The sequence below is a fragment of the Dendropsophus ebraccatus genome, chromosome 2 (genome assembly GCF_027789765.1).
Source record: "Dendropsophus ebraccatus isolate aDenEbr1 chromosome 2, aDenEbr1.pat, whole genome shotgun sequence".
Classification (NCBI taxonomy): Eukaryota; Metazoa; Chordata; class Amphibia; order Anura; family Hylidae; genus Dendropsophus; species Dendropsophus ebraccatus.
The window spans coordinates 39686271-39708031 of record NC_091455.1 but is presented as its reverse complement, the minus strand read 5'-3'; the positions used below and the strand labels follow the sequence as shown (position 1 = coordinate 39708031).

Here is a 21761-nt window from a genome sequence, read left to right as displayed (position 1 = left end):
GTATTCTTTCCAGTCTGACACAGTGCTCTCTGCTGCCACCTCTGTCCATGTCAGGAACTGTCCGGAGCAGGAGAGGTTTTCTCTGGGAATTTGCTCTTGCTCTGGACAGTTCCTGACATAGGTGGGAGCAGAGAGTGCTGTGTCAGACTGGAAAGAATACACAAATTCCTGCAGAACATACGGCAACTGATAAGTACTTCTAAATAGACGTAAATTGCAAATCTATTCAGTTTATAAAATGCCGGCCATCATGCTGGAAACTTGCCGGACCCTGTCCCAGTCAATAGGAGGCTTGGTTTCTCTGTTATTTAATGGATATGGCACGCTGTCATTTTTTTTTTGTTTTGTTTTGTTCCCATAACGAATGTGAACAAGGCCTAACATGTCAGATTTTTTTTTTCTTTGTATAATTACAATATCTAACACTGTCTAAGTGTTAGCGATTAATAAATACAGCCGTGTCATTCCTTGCTGGATATTGACTTATTACAATATAACGTGACAATTATCACTTACAGAGCATTGTCTTGCACATGATGTGTCTCTCCGCAGACTCTGACAGTTATCTACGACTTCCTGACAGACTGTGAAATCTGCTGCGATCTCTTCATTAATCAGCTTCTAAAATCTATTTATTCCGTGTGTCTAATCGCAGCTATTTTTATAGGAAGCCGAAATGTTGAAATTATAATTACAGGAAAAGAGCTGCCCGGCGTGTGTCTGTGCGCAGCGCTCAACCTAAAGTCTCCTTCATTATGATCTAGGAGGCAGATATATCATTAACAAGACCTTCTTGTCAGCTGCAGGGGGGGGGGGGGGCATGATGACCCAAAGGGCATATAAAATGTCCATATACATCTCTCTTAGAGATAAGTGTGGCATTTATTGGATCTCTCTTGCCTTCTCCATCATGTAATAGGGAATGTGGGGACGAGGAATACACACATGGGGCCAGGATCCCCACATGGTGGCCGTGCCTTGTAATAGGCTCTTTAAACCAGCCTTACAGGTCTTGCAGTGGCTTACCCCATGAGGGAGATCCATTGTGATCAAGAGAGATTAGAGATGAGCGTGACTCGAGCATTCTCAAGTCGGACCGTTTTGCATTTGAATACCAGTGGCTAAAGAAGTTGGATGCAGACCTAGGGAGTGCAGGGAAATATGGATACAGTCTGTATTCATGTTTTCCCAGCCCCTAAGGGGTTGATTCAACTTAGTCAGCCACCGGTATTCAAATGCCAACCGATCCGACTCGAGCAAGCTTGAGCCATGTTCATCTCTAATCTCTCTTGATCACAATGGATCTCCCACATGGGGTAAGCCACTGTAAGGGCCCTATTATACAGGACGCTTATCGCGCGAAAAATCTTTATATCGTTCGAATTTAAATGATAATCGTTCTGTGTAATTGCAGGCAACGATCGAAAAAATCGTTCATATGTCGTTGATCGTTGATTTAGATCTGAACCTAAAATTATTGTTAATCGTTTGCTAATCGTTCGCTGTAATCCTCGTTCGATCGCTCAAGTTCCATCTAACGACCATCGTTCTGTGTAATATGATGAACGATTTCAGGTTAACGATAAACAATCTCGTTTGCGATCGTTTATTGTTAGTCGTTAATTGTTAAAAATCACTTTGTGTAATAGGACCCTAATGGTACTTTTACACGGAGCGATAATTCGCCCGATCGCACGATTAACGATTTTGAATGAATGATGTTTTTTTTATAACGATCAGCGTTTAGACGGAACGATACATCGTACGGAAAATTCGCTATGCGATCGTTTTGCGATCGTTTAAGCCTATCTCACACATAGGTGAAATCGCTGAATGTTTACACGGAACGATCTGCAAATTTTTTGCGAACGATCAACGATGATTTGAGAACATGTTGAAAGATCAAAATGAACGATTTTTTGCTCGTCGTTTGATCGTTCGCTGCGTTTACACGTACGATTATCGTTCGAATTCGACCGTTATCATGCAAAAACGAACGATCAATCGTTCCGTGTAAAAGGACCATAAGACTTGTAAGGCTCATTTAAAGAGCCTACTACAAGGCTTGGCTACCATGTGGGGAGGGCCGAGCGAACAGTCACTGGATCAGCCACGCTGCCCTTTGCTTTATGTATGCCTCAGCCCCACGTTCCCTATTACATGGTGGAGAACCACTTTTGTTGATGTATTTTTTAAGGGGAGGTGGGGCTCTATACCAAAACCTGATTTTGGGGGGATTTCTTCCCAACGAACTTACATGGAACGTGTTAGGTGAAACATGGCTGTTAAACTGCTGACACAGTTTCATAAAGATGCGTGCAGAAAGAGTAATGGTCCCTTTATGTTATTTGTACTTAGTCCCAATCTGTGAATTAAAACCGTTTATTTGGTTGTGGAAAGTGCCATAGAGGCATGGTCATGTGCCCAAGGCTGCATCACCTCCCCCTGTCCTAGAGCCACGCCCCCCCTCCAGCTCTGACTGATAAGCAGGCTTCGGGGAGCCCCCATGTAGGCAATGTTCCCATCCGGGTTGGGTCAGTTTATTTGCAGAAAGGAGTGGAGCCTGCCCAGGAGTTCACCAGTTCTCTCTATTGTGCCTATCAGTCATAGATGCAGGAGAGGTGAGGGTATGTAATGGAGCGTGGAGAGGTGATGCAGCCAGGGACAGCCACACCTCTATGGCACTTTGGAAATGTAAATAAAAGGTTTTATTCGCATTTTGGTACCAAGGACATACTAAATAAAGCTGCCATTACTTTCTCTACAAGCACTGCTAACAATTGTGTCAACAGTCTCATAGGCGTATTTCACGTCACAGGTTCCCTTTAAATTATAGCATTAAACATTATTATTAACCACTCCCCTTTGTTGTCAGTGCTGTGGTCTAATTTAGAGGTTACGTGCTGGTGTAAGCTGTGGCTATAAGTGGTGGATAAGTAAATGGCTATCTGGTCTTGCCTCCAGTGGAGTAACACATGGATGATGGATGTAACCTCCAAAGTGTGAGAGAAGCGCAAACTCTTTCTGGTGGGGATGAAATGGAAAGTCAATGGGGGAAATTTATCAAGGGGTTTGCACCTATTTTTTGGTGAATAATTGTATTTTTCACTCATTTTTGGTCTAAGTTCTATTTCTGAACCAGTATTCAACGGGCGAATATTTTTTAGATGCGACTTTTTTTTTTTAATCTGGCTGCTTTGAGTATTCACCCCAAAATTTGCATAATCCGGGATTAGCAGCCAATTTATCATTTGCGACTTTTTAAAAAGTCGCATAAACTGGTGCAGTACCAGGTGAATAGGCTTGCAGAAATTTTGCATTTTTTGCATTTTTCTGTAACTTTTTTTGTGACTTTTTACTTAGATGGTAATGCTACATTTTAATAAATCAGTCACAAGATATTAGAACAAAATATACACCAATCTCCATTAGATGAATAGCACAAATTAGACTCCTTAGTAATTGTCCCCCAATCATTTTTAAAAAAGTTTATTAAAATTAATAAATACAGTGAAATCCAATACATTGGGGGAGATTTATCAAAGGGTGTAAAATTTAGACTGATGTAAACTACCCACAGTAACCAATCACAGCTCAGCTTTCCTTTCAGCACTGCCTAAAGCTGAGCTGTGATTGGTTGCTGTGGGCAGTTTGCACCAGTCTAAATTTTACACCCTTTGATAAATCTCCCCCATTGTCTCCAGGTCTATAGTATGTAAATTGTACTTACTCAATTGTGTATCTGTCAACTGTTTTAGTAACATTAATGCCATAGAATTGCTGCATAGCAGCTATAGCTGATTGCATGGTTTCCGCAGAGCGCAATACCGACATTCTGGGGTCTGATGGTGGAAGGTAGCCGTAATTTTGCAGCCAACCCTGAAAATTAAGATTAAGATCTGTTAAAAGATTAAAAATAAAATAATTATTATATAATGAAAATTAAAAAAAAAAAAACAAAAAAAAACAAACATTCATATGAAGATCTGTTAAAAGATTAAAAATAAAATTATATATAGATAATGTTGTCAAATGAATTTAACATTTTTAACGTAAATGTCAGATATCTATTATTATCTTCTATTCATATAATACACAGCCATAAGTGGTACAGTGTTCAGCCAGATTCAGCATCAGTGTCCAGAGTTATATAGGTCAGCAGTCACGTTTCCTTCTTTAACGTCATTGGTCTCATTAAAAAGTGTAACGTCCTATAAGTCAGGACATGTATCACTGTGACAGGCAGCGGAGCGGGCAGTCCAGTCCATCCAGCTCTTTTTTATGGTGAATTTTGTTAAAACTTAAAGGAATCTAAAATGACTTGTTATTTCAGATTAACACATTCAGGTCTACAGTCATCACTATGTATATACATGTATATATAACCTGCACATAACATCAGGGCTGGTTATGGGGGGCTATACACAACTGAAACATGTGGGAGTTTATAATAATTTTAATTGTACGTCCAACAATACTCAATGTTTAATATGTGGCAGAAGAGACGATTTACTTTTAAGTATTTATTACTAAGAGCCTGAGGGTCATTCTCCTCACAGGAAGCTTCATGCCCCATTTGCCTGCACTGCTTACTGGAAGAAATATGGTGAATGAGAGGGTATTTTTATTGCCGTAGGGAGCAATAAACTCTCTGACAATCCCTTTCATTTACTATACAGGCTCACCTATCGTAAGCGAGATAGATAGATAGATAGATAGATAGATAGATAGGAGATAGATAGATAGATAGATAGATAGATAGATAGATAGATGATAGATAGATAGATAGATAGATAGATAGATAGATAGATAGGAGATAGATAGATAGATAGATAGATAGATAGATAGATGATAGGAGATAGATAGATAGATAGATAGATAGATAGATAGATAGATAGATAGATAGATAGGAGATAGATAGATAGATAGATAGATAGATAGATAGATGATAGGAGATAGATAGATAGATAGATAAATAGATAGATAGATAGATAGATAGATAGGAGATAGATAGATAGATAGATAGATAGATAGATTGATTTAGTATAGTATTTAGTATAATAGGGCCTTTACTTCCTTAGTAGTCACAGCAGACTACACCCTTACTTCCCCAGTAGTCAAAGCAGACTACACCCTTACTTCCCCAGTAGTCACAGCAGACTACACCCTTACTTCCTTAGTAGTCACAGCAGACTACACCCTTACTTCCCCAGTAGTCAAAGCAGACTACACCCTTACTTCCCCAGTAGTCAAAGCAGACTACACCCTTACTTCCCCAGTAGTCACAGCAGACTACACCCTTACTTCCCTAGTGGTCACAGCAGACTACACCCTTACGTCCCCAGTAGTCACAGCAGACTGCACCCTCTCTTCCCCAGTAGTCACAGCAGACTACACCCTTACTTCCCCAGTAGTCACAGCAGACTACACCCTTACTTCCCCAGTAGTCACAGCAGACTACACCCTTACTTCCCCAGTAGTCACAGCAGACTACACCCTTACTTCCCCAGTAGTCACAGCAGACTACACCCTTACTTCCCCAGTAGTCACAGCAGACGACACCCTAAGGCTGCATTCCCACGTTCCCTGATCCTGACGGATCACGGACGTGGAATGCATGTACCGGAGTCCCCCCGCGCCCGGACAGCATCTGTAATTAGATGCTGGGAGCGGGGGAGACTGTATTCATAAGCGCCGCGCTGTAGTAACAGCACCGCGCGAATGATTCAGTACAGCGCGGCGCTTATTAATACAGTTTCCCCCGCTCCCAGCATCTAATAGCAGATGCTGTCCGGGCGCGGGGGGACTCCGGTATATGCATTCCACGTCCGTGATCCGTCAGGATCACGGAACGTGGGAATGCAGCCTTACTTCCCCAGTAGTCACAGCAGACTACACCCTTACTTCCCCAGTGGTCACAGCAGACGACACCCTTACTTCCCTAGTGGTCACAGCAGACTACACCCTTACGTCCCCAGTAGTCACAGCAGACTACACCCTTACTTCCCCAGTAGTCACAGCAGACTACACCCTTACTTCCCTAGTGGTCACAGCAGACTACACCCTTACTTCCCCAGTAGTCAAAGCAGACTACACCCTTACTTCCCCAGTAGTCAAAGCAGAATACACCCTTACTTCCCCAGTAGTCACAGCAGAATACACCCTTACTTCCCCGGTAGTCACATCAGACTACACCCTTACTTCCCCAGTAGTCACAGCAGACTACACCCTTACTTCCCCAGTAGTCACAGCAGACTACACCCTTACTTCCCCAGTAGTCACAGCAGACTACACCCTTACTTCCCTAGTGGTCACAGCAGACTACACCCTTACTTCCCCGGTAGACACAGCAGTTTAAAACTTTACTTCCCCAGTAGTCACAGCAGACTACACCCTTACTTCCCCAGTAGTCACAGCAGACTACACCCTTACTTCCCCAGTAGACACAGCAGACTACACCCTTACTTCCCCAGTAGACACAGCAGACTACACCCTTACTTCCCCAGTAGACACAGCAGACTACACCCTTACTTCCCCAGTAGACACAGCAGACTACACCCTTACTTCCCCAGTAGACACAGCAGACTGCATCCTTACTTCCCCAGTAGACACAGCAGACTACACCCTTACTTCCCCAGTAGTCACAGCAGACTACACCCTTACTTCCACAGTAGTCACAGCAGACAACACCCTTAAAGCCCTGTTACACTAAACCATTAACGACCTTGCTTGGCCGATTACCGACCATTCAAGCTGATAATCGTTCCGTGTAGTTGTACATGTTGAAGAATCACGAACAGTCTTCTGCGCGTCACAGTGTACTAGGAGCAGTGGAAGCAGACCATCCCTGACTTCAATGGGTAGCCCAAATGATCTAAGGATTGTTCAGGTAGCCCCTCCCGCTCACTGTCTGTGCAATGTAATGGCACAGGCTGTGAGCAGGGAACGAGGAGGAAGCGAGCGCTGACCCGACAGGTTGGCACTTACTTCCCCAGCACATCAGGCCGTGTAATAAGGCCTTTATTTCCCCAATAGTCACAACAGACCACATCCTTATTTCTCCAATAGCCACAGTAGTTCCACCTACTCTCCAATAGGCCCCTCACCGCTCATACTGCACTATATGTACTTTAACTTTCTTATAGCGATCTATACTGGAGGAACTTACAACACTATAAAAATATGACAGCATCTTACGGCATCCATCCCCGTAAGCGTCTGACTGCCTAATACACGAAAGGGAAGAAGTAAGTAAACCTGATCACCGGAGCTGACTTCCTACAAGATCTCTCTATACAAGGTAAAATGTATTGCAGACTAGGGCTTATGAAACTAAAGCTGAAATTTGGAAAAAATAAAAATAAAAACTTGATCAGATTGGCTTTTACGGCTTCCAGTTCCATATTTTTTGAGTCGGCTGACTCAGGTGAGCGCTTGGGGTAGCACAAGTGTAATGTTTCTGACTCAATTTCACAGATAAACTTTAAAGACAGCAGAGTTTATGAATATCTTGACAGGTTTGGTTGCCCAATATATATCACTAAAATATCACCGAGTATTAAGCAAGAGCATGTAAAGGGCAGTATCTCTCCTCTGCTGGCTGCCTGTCGGTGTCTGACTATTATAAATGAGTGTGGTAATTTACAGACTGATTCCTAGCCTTGGAAAGAAAAGAAAAAAACGCCGGCCTGAACAATACTACAGTAGGTACAATAAATCTTATTTAGCTGGTACGTTCCTCTTCTGCACTGACCCAACAGCTCTGTTATTACTGGAGGCTCTGCTCCGGCTTTTAACAATTATTTATTACTCTTATTTAACTGATCACTTGATATTCTACCCAAAAGGAACATTTACATTTGTACAAACCATAATGGATGCTTTAGAGAAAGCAATTACTCTTCCCACAAAGTTAGAATCATTATAAGGAAACACTATGGCAAAAACTAATACAGTGGGGTAGATTTATTTTGTCCAGAAAGTAAAGGGAAGAAAAAAGTAAATTAGACAAGCAGAAACTGCGGCATATTTTCAATCACATCATTGGATATATATATATTTTTTTATTTATTTATTTCCTGGGTCATGAATCGCACTGTTTACCTTTCCTAAGCATAAGTGGTTGGCAGTCATTGCTGTATGAGTGTGTCCTATAAGATTACTGGCAATCACTAATAAAGGGGTACTCCGGATAAATATTTTTTTTCTTTTAAATCAACTGGTGTCAGAAAGTTATACAGATTTGTAATTTACTTCTATTTGAAAATTTCCAGTCTTCCAGTACTTATCAGCTGCTGTATGCTTTGCAGGAAGTTGTGTATTCTTCACAGTGTAACACAGTGCTCTCTGCTGACACCTCTGTCCAAGTTGTCTAAAGCAGTAGAGCATGGGTCTCCAAACTGCGGCCCTCCACAACTCCCATCATGCCAGGACAGCTAAAGCTTTGGATTTGGCTCTCCAGGCATGATGGGAAATGTAGTTTTGCAACAGCTGGAGGCCTGCAGTTTGGAGACCCATGTAGTAGAGGTTTTCTATAGGGATTTTCTACTGCTTTAGACAGTTCCTGTCAGGGACAGAGGTGGCAGCAAAGAGTACTGTGTCAGACTAGATAGAAAATACCACTTCCTGCAGGACATACAGCAGCTGATAAGTACTGAAAGACTTGAGATTTTCAAATAGAAGTTAAATTCAAATCTGTATAATTTTCTGACATCTGTTAAAATTATAAAACTATTTTTTTTCCCCTCGGGCATACCCCTTTTAGACTGACCACTGGCTTATGTGCCCAGTGGATGGTCTTACCAGTGATTGCTAGTTATCTCAGAATGTACACTCATATAGCAATGCTAGCACCTATAGTGTTATCTACATAAAACTGTTAAAAAGAGTGGCTATTAAGAATTTATGAATGCCCAACTGGGGGCCGCAGAGGAGGATCAGGGACAACACAGAGTTCACTTACTGTATATTGACGGCAGTAATTGTATATTGCACTGACCTGGTGTAAATTCAAGGGCACAGTGCAAAATCGTACAAACAGGTCACAGGCAATACACAGCAGTCCACAGCACATTTAGGAAATATAAAAGGGAAACTTGCAAGTACAATATCTGTTAACCCACACAAGAAAAAACGCCTCAATGAACATTTCGGTTGTCTCCTCCTTAGCTCACAAGTTTATATCAAAGATGTCAACTTTCCATGCACTCCCTTTTGCTTAAAGGGGTTGTACAGCTAAAATCTTTTTCTTTCAAATCAACTGATATCAGAAAGTTATATAGATTTGTAATTAACTTCAATTAAAAAATCTCAAGTCTTCCCATACTTATTAGCTGCTATATGTCCTGCAGGAAATGTTGTTTTATTCACAGTGCTCTCTGCTGACATCTCTGGCAAAGACAGGAACTCTGTCTCAGTTTTCTATGAATCCCCAAAGAAAACCTCTCCTGCTCTGGAAAGTTCGGCCAGAGGTGGCAGCAGAGAGCACTGTGTCAAACTGAAAATAAAACAACATTTCCTGCAGGACATACAGTAGCTTATAAGTATGGGAAGACCTGCGATTTTTTAATTGAAGTAAATTACAAATCTATATAACTCTCTGATACCAGTTGATTTGAAAATTATTTTTGCTGGACAACCCCTTTAAGAACCCTCAGAACATGACCAAGGAACTGCTTGCAAAACTCTTGACAGGCTGCAATCCTCATCTCAACCACTGGGTGGCCACATGCAGCAAAAACATCTGAATGGTGAAATCATATATTTTTGTAAGCTGGTCATCTGGCCGCACATCTTGGACATGTTGAGCCATAAGGAAGGACTCATCCATATGTGTAGCTGTCTCCAGAGTACAGTGCCCTTAATAAAATCTGCATTTAATTCATGTGTCCTTGACTATTCCCAGGATTAGACAAACAACCCTCCAAAAAACATTATAGAAAAATTCAATTACACTTATCGGCTGCATATTGCAGAGTTAACAAGATGCTAAAAGCATAAGATTGTTGCCTGCCAAAAATCTACTGGCCTGAGCACACAGCTAGCAAATTGTAAACCTGGACAATAATTTATGATTTACTTCCCGCAGCTTATATAGCTCTGAGATAAAAACAAAAAGAATACAGTCTGGACAATGTGAGATATTGCTCTATATCTGTGTGTCTAGTGAGAAGTCTTCCTTGTGTCCCATGTGGCTCCCTAACAAGACCTGCCCTATGTTGGATGGGCACCATATGCTTTGTACCCGCCTTTTCCCTATACCATTTAAATACTACATAAGGCCAAGTTCACACTGTTAAAACAACGGCCGAATTTTATAATAACAGTTGTTTGCACAACTACGGCTGTTGTTATGAAATGGGCCTTTGTTTTTACATAGTGTGAACCTGGCCTAAGGGTGCATTCACATGTAAAGGATCTGAAGCAGATTTGATGGTCCATATTTGATTTCCTTTGAATATGCAAATTCAAATCTGCTCCATCAAATCTGCTGCGGATCCTGTACGTGTGAACGCACCCATACAATGTTCAAATAATTAAAAACTTTGCGATGAACATATTCTTCTTTATTCAGTGATCCATAAGAACAACGGAGAATACATCAAAACCGACTCACGCTAACTCCAACGCGTTTCCGATAAGGGAGGCCCCCATAGCCAACTAAGAGTATGTTCCGGACCGGAAACGCATTGGCGTTAGCTTGAGTCGGTTTTGATGTATTCTCCATTGTTCTTATGGATCACTGAATAAAGAACAATCTGTTCACCGCAATGCTGAGCCCAATTGGTTCTTTTGAAGTTTTATCTACACTTTGCTGGCGTGGGGGCAGCAGATAAAATAGAGTGGTGGGCCGGCTTCATTCTGCTTACTTTAAGTGTTCAAATAAGACCATCAAATAATATTTCCAAACATAAGATAATCTTGTAATAGTACCATGAAATAAAATCATGCTGTTATACAACTTCTACTTTCTCAAAAAATTCTAAAATTGATCCCATACCTAAATTGTGACAGATGCTCTTCAAAGTTGAAGACAGGGTACTTCCCTTGATTTTCCCCATCATTTTCGGGTAATGATTGGTTTTCCTTAGGATGGGTTCACGCTGAGGAATCCGCTCAGAGAAGGTCCGCTGGAACTTCTTCGCACGGATTCCTCAGTGTGAACCCACACTGTCTACACAAATTTTTGTGTATTAAGGGTCCTATACACATTAGGCAGAAGTCATCCATGCTGGCCAATTTCAAACAACTAGAATATGTATAGGGATTTTCCAAATCTTCCCTAGCTTATAACGTTGGCGTAAAGAAGGACTGAACATATCAAACTTTAAAGTGTCACTGTTGTGAAAATTTTTTTGCAGAAATAAATAGTCCAGGCAATTTTAAGGAACTTTGTAATTGGGTTTATTAGCCGAAAAATGCATTTTTATCATGAAAAAGCAGTGTGAAGCTCTCCCCCCTGTCTCTATTATTCTCCTATGGAGAGAGCTAAATAAAAGACCAAAACAGGACAACAAAGAGTTAATCTACAAATATCTCACCCTTTATCTCCTCTGACAGTCAGCACTGACCTGTCTGACCTCTGATTACAGCTGTCACCCAGCTCAGTGCCTGTAATCCTCTGTTATCAGCTTTCTGCTGCCGGCTAACTCCCTCCTCCCTCCTCCCCCCTCCTCTCTCCCTAGAACAGACTGGGTACGTCTGATGCAACAAGTCTCAATTTCCAGATTTTTTGCAGTGGATGGAAAAGAGGAGGGAGGGGGGGACCTGGGAAAAGGCTTTTTAAATGCAGATAATGGCAGATTTGGCTAATAAACCCAATTACAAAGTTTCTTAAAATCGCCTGGACTATTGATTTCACTAAATAAGCTGCTAACAGTGGTGTCAGGCAGCAGCGTTTACCCCTTTCTCCACTGGCAGCACACTCATGTTTGGCTGAACCAGGATGATTATCTGTCTGCTGACTGAGCATTGAAGGTGTACGGCCACCTTTAGCCTTCTGTGTGTTCATTTATACAAAACTGTAAACTACACAAAAAAGTCTATAGATGATGGATGGTACAAATCCCAAGAACTAAAAGAGATACTCATTGCAGTTAGATGTTTCCCACCTTTTAGTGAATGCTCTTGAACTTGCTAAAAGTTGGGCTCACACGAACCTGAACAATCGGCATTTGAATCCTGTTACCTTGAGAAGGTGTATGTAGCTTGAAGGACTGTCTGGACATTATGGATACAGCTGTATCTATGTTTTCCAGGCGGTCCTCGGGCTGTATCCACCTTCTTCAGGCAGCGCGATTCAAAAGACGACGGTTCGGGTTTATGCGAAACCAAGCTTTCAGCAAGTTTGCTCATCTCTACTCTTGACCAATCAAAACCATCTAGTAGGTTTGTAGGTAATGTAGTAGGCAATGTGCAATAAAAACCTAAAATTGTTATGGAAAATTGGACTGTTGGCTCTTCTCCATAGTTAAAGCGTAACTGTCATGTTTTTTTTTTTTATTGCAGAAATCAGTAGTATAAGCGATTTTAAGAAACTCTGTAATAGGTTTCATCAGCCAAAAAAGCCTCCTTCTGTACTCAAGAAGTAATCTCCCAGCCTCCCCCCCTGACTTCTGATCTGTGCATTATCAGGCAAACACGTCTTCATTACAGAGAAGCCAGTGAAGACGGGTTCTGCTCTCTCCATTGTAAGCCTATGAAGGGGGGAGGGGCCGAGGGAGATGAGGGAGCAGGAAGAGGTGACATGAAGGTCAGCTGTTTGTAGACTCTCTGGGCAGCTAAACCGCAGGATTCTGGTGTCAGAAAGGTCAGTGCTTATCTATGAACTTACTGAGAGAAGATTGCAGGGTGTTGTGCTGTGCAGGACTGCTCCGTGCTCAGTCACTCCTAACAGCCCCTCCCCTCTCCATAGACACATAATGGAGACAGAAATCCTGCTTCATTTGATGTGAGGGGGGAGGCTGGGAGATTGCTTTTTCAGTACAGAAGGAAACTCTTTTAGTACATAAAACCTATTACAGAGTTTCTTAAAATTGCTTGTACTGTTGATATTTAATGTTTTCAGAAAAATGGCCCTGAAATGACAGTTACGCTTTAAGGTTCTTTATACCACTTCTTTTATTCTGTGTATTTGACCTGTACTGACTTCTTCTGTGTTTGACCCAGACCTTTGACCCTTAATCTGCCACAATTCTTCTGCCTGCTTCTTGTCACTGGCCCATAACTTACACTTGAACCCTAACTTTCCTTGCCTGACCCCTTGGTTCCTCGCACCAGTGTCTTCTGGTATTGTTGCCTTGCACCAGTGTCTTCTGGTATTGGTGCCTCGCACCAGTGTCTTCTGGTATTGGTGCCTCGCACCAGTGTCTTCTGGTATTGTTGCCTCGCACCAGTGTCTTCTGGTATTGCTGCCTCGCACCAGTGTCTTCTGGTATTGTTGCCTCGCACCAGTGTCTTCTGGTATTGGTGCCTCGCACCAGTGTCTTCTGGTATTGTTGCCTCGCACCAGTGTCTTCTGGTATTGGTGCCTCGCACCAGTGTCTTCTGGTATTGGTGCCTCGCACCAATGTCTTCTGGTATTGGTGCCTCGCACCAGTGTCTTCTGGTATTGGTGCCTCGCACCAGTGTCTTCTGGTATTGCTGCCTCGCACGAGTGTCTTCTGTTATTGGTGGCTCGCACCAGTGTCTTCTAATCGTCCGGGTGGCCCATAGGAGAGGGCGATGGTCTGCTGCCGCTGCTGCAACGGCCATCAGACCTTCACCATTGTTATTGGGATTTAAGTTCATGCTTTAAATCAACGATCAGCTGACAAAGACCATGGCTTAAAACATGACCTACTACACGAAACGAATACCTCCCAAAACAGTCTGTATTGGTCCAAGTACGGCCGATAATTGCTCCATTAAACAGTAGACTTAGGTTCTGCTTCTGAGCTTGACCTATAGTTAAACTGGTAAAGAGGCACAGCAGGTCCGCCTCCATGGTCCCCCTAACCAGAGACTCTAAACAAAGTGCCGATGTGAACCAGACCTTACTCCGAACATCCTTGCAGCTCTAATTTTACCGTTAAAGAATTTGGCCGACATTAAAACCAAGTCGAAGCATGTTCTTCATATTCCCATGAAAGATTTCCTCTGCTGAGTTATTAACACATCTGACGGAAAGAAATCCCGCTGAAGAGCTACAAACCCAAGCAGAGATTGAAAACACAAACAAGTTATTAGGTGAAATATGAGTGCGCTCCACTCTAAACATCAGCTCCGCGGAATTAAAAAAAAAGAAAGAACGCCAGATGTCACCATTAAAAGTAAAACTTCAGCGTTTTGACGTGTGGAGCGCAATTCCTATCCAACTCGGAACTGCGTTGTCTGCCAATGTAAATGATTCCCTGACTCAACAAACAGTTAGTTAATCTTTAAAATAATACAGTGCAGATTTCTGACTTGCGTATTCTTAGGTGTACGATGATAAAGTGTCTCATCAAGATATCCAGTTCATACAACTGAGTGCATGGCATATTTATAAAGATAAATGACTCTCGCATGTTATTTATTTATGCCAGACAGGCTGTTTTCCTAGGTTATTCCAGGACAATGTTTAGGAGGAGAGAAAAAATGAAATTCATATGGGAAAATAAGAGTAGGCAATTGAATGAATGTTTAGTAACGCAGTCATCGAGTAACGTATTATAGTCAGTTCCACCATTACGATCTTACGACACAAGTCTAGATCAATCTCTATTTCCATTAATTACAGGGGGGACTTGTTCACTGGATAGGTCATAAAATTCTGATCAGTGGGAGTTCCCCCATTAATCTAGATGACGGGGGTGTCAGGGTGTCAGGTCCCGGTTAGTAACTGACCGCACAATTCTTATGACCAATGGGACCCAGTAGGGGGTATGAAGACTAGAGCTTCCACTGACACAAAGAACAGGTGACTGCTCATTCATTGACTCTCAATTACTCTTCATTTTAGACTATTAGAGATACAGGAACAGGCAGAAACACCTGTTGTAGGGACTGATCACCCAAGTCTTAGGACTGATTGGGGTTAGCTCAGCCATTAAACCAACTCCAGGGATCATCCCATCAACCACAAAAATGAACCCAAGATCCTAATAACTTTCATGGTCTAAATACTGGATCAGTGGGAGTCAGAACACTGGGAGAACTAGTCATACTGAGAAAAAAGGTGCCCAGTCCCTTTCTTTGAGGAAAAGTAAGCACTCATTTATGGACACTCTCCATTATAGCATAAGTGTCTACTCTAGGGACTGAACACCCATATGTTAGAACCATTGTGGGTTTTTTCACTGACACACTTGACCGATGCCAAGGATGATCACACCAATCAAGAGAATGAAACCAAGGTCTAACATATACAATGGATCATGGGAGTTTGGCGAGTGGACCCCCTATGATATTGAGAACATGAGTGGTCATTTCTTGGAGCAGAAGTACATGCAAAGTAGTTCTATTATGCCTTAGCTTATGGCTTATTAAAGTCCGTTGAAAATTTTTCTTAAGGTATTGTATTGCCCCCTAAAAGTTATACAAATCACCAATATACACTTATTACGGGAAATGCTTATAAAGTGCTTTTTTTCCCTGCACTTACTGCTGCATCAAGGCTTCACTTCCTGGATAACATGGTGATGTCACTTCCTGGATAACATGGTGATGTCACGCCCCGACTCCCCGACTAGAATTGGGATAAAATCAACACTTACTAGGGCTCTTAGAAGCTTCTCTGTGTGCCTCAACATCTGTTACACTCTGCAGCTAACTCCTCCTTTCATATCTCCTCTCTACAGACCTCCATGGACAGCATGCAATCTTATCCACCAGTGCCCTTGTCCATAAAGATTAACTTTTAACAGTTTTTTAAGACTGAATGAGTTTAGGAAAAGGAGGGCAAGAAAGGAGCCTGTTAAAATGGAAAGTTGCATTTTTCTCTTATAAGATATATTATTATTATTATTATTATTTTTTATATTGGCTCCTACTATTAATTTATACTTAATCGGTGCCATTTCAGATGGCAGTAATATGGGCTGATTATATTATGCATACATGGTTATACCCACTATCATACTGACATTTCCATCAGAAGAGCTGCAGTGACTGCTGGGTGTTACTGCCATAATATAGGCACCAAAATGTGGCCGCATTGCGACTGCCTGAAGGGTTTATGCCGCGTCTTTCATTCATTCAGCAGTGTCATCACTCATTCTATCAAAGTGCATGGTTCTACACAGCACATTTTTAAGAGAAATAAAAATTCCCATTAACAGCCTTTCAAAAGGCTAATGGCGGTGATACAGTGCAGATGGTTACTGATTATAGCCAATGCTTTCCTAATGTATACTGTTAATATGGTCATAATGTCCCATACTTGAACAAACAACAATCATGTTATGTTGTATATTTACTTAGTAATTATACATAATACATATGGTAATATAATTTAAATGAACTGTAACCCACGGTGACTCCATTACTGCCGAGACGTCATCCCTTCCCTCCCGTCCCCATGGCAATGTCTTCTTTCAATTCACTTCTTACTAATTTTCACTTTCACAGTTTTTAATCAAATTTGTGTATTTATAGAAAAGTAATTTAGGGTGTACAATACTGTCAGCATATCGCCGCTGCTGCTCCATTTTATGGGCTGGAAGACGTCTATGTAAAATATACTGATCTCTGCTGAGCTTTATTCTTCAAAATACAGAATTATGCATGTGGCCGGGAATGAAGGTGAATGATCAACAAGCTCAGCCTGTTCATTGTCAACGGCTTATACTGAACCATTGGAAGACGAAACCTTTGTACCGAAACCAGTGGAGACATATGACGATATAAAAGACTAACATTTTTATATATGGATTAGTAATGTCCAGACAATGGGGGAGATTTATCAAACATAGTGTAAAGTGAAACTGGTTCAGTTGCCCCTAGCAACCAATCAGATTCCACTTTTCATTTTCCAAAGAGTCTGTGAGGAATGTAAAGTGGAATCTGATTGGTTGCTAGGGGCAACTAAGCCAGTCTCACTTTACACCATGTTTGATAAATCTCCCCCAATGTTTAGTTGGTTTGTATTTTACAGTTCTAAAAAAAATCTAAGGTAAATTTATAATTTGTTTTTTGCTTTTCAAACTATTTTTGAGTCATGAATTACATCTATTTTTTGAGGGGGGGGAGTAATACATTTAAAATTACATGAAAAATATGGCTATATTTTAAGTGTCACAAAAAAAGGGCCAACACGTTCTGTAAATACGGTCCGGGCACAGATTAAGTGCTATGGACAAAACTTTGGAACTCCGGGCATCATCATTTATGAGAATGCTGCGAGCTTTGAAAAGGTTAAAGGGGTTAGTCAGCATTTAAAAATGTTCTGCTGCCCTGTTGGTAAACAGGTTATACTTACCTCTCCATGCTCCCCCAATGTCCCGATGTGGCCATTCCAGTGTTTCTCGCTTCATTGCAGCTCCATTACTTCTGAGACGTACTTGTCTCGGAAGTGACAGCCTGCTTAGTCAATCATTGGCTGAGATGGGACAGCGCACTTTAAATTTCCACGCTACTGTACTGACACGACTGTGCCATTACAATAGAGCGAAGAGTTAAAGGAGAAAACCGAGGGAGGCAAAAAAATTATTTCGGGCCCAGGGTGGGGCAAGATAAAAAGAGGTTATATTCACCACGTCCCACTCCTGGACCCCAGCCGGTGGTCTTCTCAGCTCCCCTCTGGCTACGCCATGTCCTGGCTGACGGATGCCCCGCTCAGTCAATGACTGAGACAGGACACTGCTGCAGTCACTGATTGGCTGATCGGGCTATATCCCACCGATTGTGAGATTTCAGCCAGGTCATGACATCCCTGGAGCCCAGGACGAGATGATACCCGGCGGGATATGAAAGCACAGTCATGCAGCACAATGTGGGCACGGGGACAGATAAGCTTAGTGTCTTTTTTTTCCTGCCCAATACTGATTCCACCACCCCCCCTCCCCTTACGGACTTCTCCTTTAATTCTTTTGGAGCTCACAACTTTATAATGAATGAGGATGTCTGGAGTTCCAAGGTCCGGCCCATAGTACAATTTTACGAACATAATAGTTCATATATGTGTGCACAAACCACCATTTTACCATACTATAAAAAGGAATCCTTTGTTGGGATGTAAAGCAGCAGTTTTAAACTAAAAGAAAAAAAGCCACAGCAGATTCACAACAGCTTTTTTTTTTTATCAAAACTGGAAGAAATTTCACACATATTTTCTGTACAGAAATTGGCCTGAAGTGTATTAAATCCACAAGAAGTCAATTTCTCTTGCGGATTGTTCCCAGATTTATTGTGGCTTTTCCCATAGACTTGGAACGATTATAAGCCGCTGTCGCCCACTGTTATACGTAGGGTCAACTGATAAAGAAACAAATCCTCATTCCTTGGCTGATCGTATTGTTTTAAAGGGGTACTTCAATGAAAATCTGTTTCTTTCAAATCAACCAGTTTTAGAAAGTTATATAGATTTGTAATTTACTTCTGTTTTAAAATCTCAAATTTTCCAGTACTTATCAGTTTTTGTACGCCCTGCAGATGTGGTGTATTCTTTCCAGTCTGACACAGTACTCTCTGCTGCCACCTCTGGCCAAGACTGGAACTGTCCAAAGCAGGAGAGGTTTTCTGGTTCAATGTTTTTATTGTTCTTTTTTTTTATGAACAGCAGGAGAGGTTCTCTATAGAGATTTGCTGCTGCTCTGGACAGTTCCTGACATGGACAGAGATGGCAGCAGAGAGCACTGTGTCAGATGGAAAGAATACACCACTTCCTGAAGGACATACAGCAGCTGATAAGTACTGAAAGACTGGAGATTTTTTAAATAGAAGTAATTTACAAGTTAATATAAGTGGTGGCCATCACCTGCACATTAATTATTTTTATTTTTTCTGTAGAAAGTTTTTATAGAAAATCCGACCTGGGTGAGGTTCATCAACCTGAATATTTTGAATAGAGAACCAACAATACACGAGCGTAACAGAGAACAGGCAATAAAAGACAATGAAAGTTCATTTCCATGATCCTCAACACAGAACTAGTAATGAAAGTCAATACAGCCAACAATACGGGAACAAACAATAGGAGACAATGCAAGTTCATTTACCTCAAGAACCTCAATCGTACAAAGTAACCAACACAAACCTTTCTAAAAAAAAAAAAAAAAAAATAGAGACAATACGAGCTTGTTTGAAATAACTTTAGCAGAGAACCAAAAACCCATGACAATACAGGTTAATGTAAAAGAAGACAAAGAATCAGTAAAACTTTACTTATTGAATTTGGGAAAAAAAGAAAATCCTCACTATTTATCGCTCATTAGTTAGGCTGGGTTCACACTACTTTTTTTTCATTCGTTTTTGCAAAAAAACGGATGGAAAAACAGACTCATTTGTGTGCATCCATTTTGATCCATTTTTCCATTGGCCTGCATTATAAAGAGAGGATTTTTTTTTAACGTACACAAAAACGGGGTCGACCACATTATTGTGAATGCTAAAAAAACTAATGCCTTTTGATCCTTTTTTTTTATATATTGGAAGACTATAGAAAAACAGATCAAAATGTATAAACACAAATGCATCTGTTTTTTCATCCGTTTTTTGTAAAAATGGATAAAAAAAACAAGATTATTTTTAGGTTTTCAATTCTGTGTTAATGATATATCTTTATAGTGATCATAGTTTTGTTGGTTGGATGCAGAGCGCCATATCCCCTGCTCAAACACATAACATGCTGGCTGATTGCCAATGAGTGAGTTCAGGGACCCTAATGCATAATGGTTTATCATTTAGTTCAGGGTATATCAATAAGCTTGTAAAGGGGTTGTCCAGAGAAGTGTTTTTAAGTTTAAAGCTGCCAAAAGTTTAAGGAAAAAATAAAAACCCATGGGGGACATTTATGAATGGTCCGCCAGAGGCGTACACCAGGGAGAAGGTGCAGATTCGCCCCTTCTCCCTGGCGTACGCCTGCCGCTCGCCTGATGGGCGGGCTGGGGGAGCTTGGGGGACATGACAAGACGGGGAAGAGGCGTGGCCTGCTCCTACGCCTCATTTACCATGCTCGCAGGCGTAAATCATGATCCAAATCGACACCTGCTGAAAGCGCAGGCGCAGGTTTGGGCACTTGGCCGGCCGGATTCACATAGAGGCGTGCGCCTCTTAGCGAATCCTGGTGGGGAAAAGGGGGCGGGGCCTTATATAAGACCGGCGTACTTGTACGCAGGTCTTTATAAATCCCCTCCCCCCATGTACTCACGTTGATCTCATGCCAGTGGTGTTCTGATGTTGTTGGTCTCTGCTGCTTATTGCTTTCTTTTCTCTATTCTGACCCTTATAAAATGCCTGTCCAGCCTATCAGTCGTGACCCATCATAGCTACATGGACATTTCCTTTATTTGAGGACAAAAATCAAGCACTGAGTAGTGTTAAGTGAACTTGCTGAAGTATTTGGGTTCGGCAACGTTCTCCAAAAGCCAAATGCTCTGCATTTGACTCTTGGCGGCTGGAGAAGTTGGAGTCCTGGAAAGCATAGCTAGGCCATAACTGTATCCATGTTTTCCTGGCAGCCCTAGGGCAGCATCCAACTTCTCCAGCCAATAGGAATCAAATGGCAAGCATTCAGGTTCAGCGAACGCTGCCGAACCCAAATAGTCAGGCAAGTTCGCTCCACAGTAGCACTGAGCAATGAAAACCAGCAATATCAGAATGGCCCCAGAGGGGGGTGTTGATAGGTGAGTATATGAGTATTTTAAGTATTTCTAAACATAAAAATTTTCTCTGGACAACCCCTCTAAGCTTTGTCTCATGTTAAAGAAGTTTTAAGGAAATCTGTTAGGTCTCTACCAGATACAAAGCTGCACACATAGGCAGAAAGGTGATAGGGAGATAAAACAAATGATGCCTTTGTCTTTGATGATGGCCATTTGCAGAGTTATAAAATTAAACTTTTCCATAAAAGCTGATGAGCCACAGAAGAGAGGCTGTGCCACAGCATGCATGCCTCCTGCCCTACCTCTCCCTGCTATGACTAACTGATGTATAGAGCTTAAAGCTCAGCCCTGTATGTCAATCAGACAAGACAGAGAGGAAGGTGGTGTGCATGCTGTGGCTTGGTGTCACTTCATCTTCCAAGGAACTCAACAAAAACAAAGCCATCCTGTTTTTTTTTTGTTTTGTTTTGTTTTAATCCCTTTAACACTTACCTGCCTGTTTCTGCAGCTCTGTACCTGGTGCAGACCTGACAGATTCCCTTTAAATTGATGGTCTATCCATAGGACAGAAGCTGCAGCACATACACAAGCATGGCAGCTCCTTCAATCAGCTGACTGGCAAGGTGTCAGGCGTTGGACCCACACCAATTGGATGTTGATGGGTGATCAATATAAAAGATCGATATTGACAGACGTGGCTCCTGGGCTCAATGGCCAATAAGAGTCCTGTTCATGCATAGAACTTGCTGGGCATCAGACGGTTACCTTGGCAACTGTACCACCCAGTGTGACCTGCGTCTCCATGCAGAAGAAGAAATAAACTCTGGACTTCTCCTTTAAGGCTGGGTTCATAATTTTAGTATATATATTTTAGTCAAAACCGGGAATGAAACAAAGATAGAGGAAACTATCCTGGAAAGATTTGCCCCTTTTTAATAAGCTGAAGGTCATAATATTCTCACTTCTGGAAGAACTAGAAGT

At 41.7% G+C, this 21761-nt stretch overlaps 1 protein-coding gene and 1 long non-coding RNA gene across 3 annotated transcripts in view; one reads left to right on the top strand and one right to left on the bottom strand.

The window, feature by feature from the left end:
* Nucleotides 1–21761, bottom strand: part of MMP16 (matrix metallopeptidase 16) — a 176657-nt gene that overhangs the window by 92561 nt on the left and 62335 nt on the right. For both annotated transcript variants that reach the window (XM_069957394.1, XM_069957395.1), the window contains one exon: nt 3731–3879. In XM_069957394.1, coding sequence (XP_069813495.1) covers nt 3731–3879 — 149 coding nt within the window. The remainder of the gene's footprint in view (nt 1–3730; nt 3880–21761) is intronic.
* The window catches only part of LOC138783121 (uncharacterized), a 53469-nt gene that overhangs the window by 17739 nt on the left and 13969 nt on the right, over nt 1–21761 (top strand). The gene's annotated exons all lie outside the window — the stretch shown is intronic.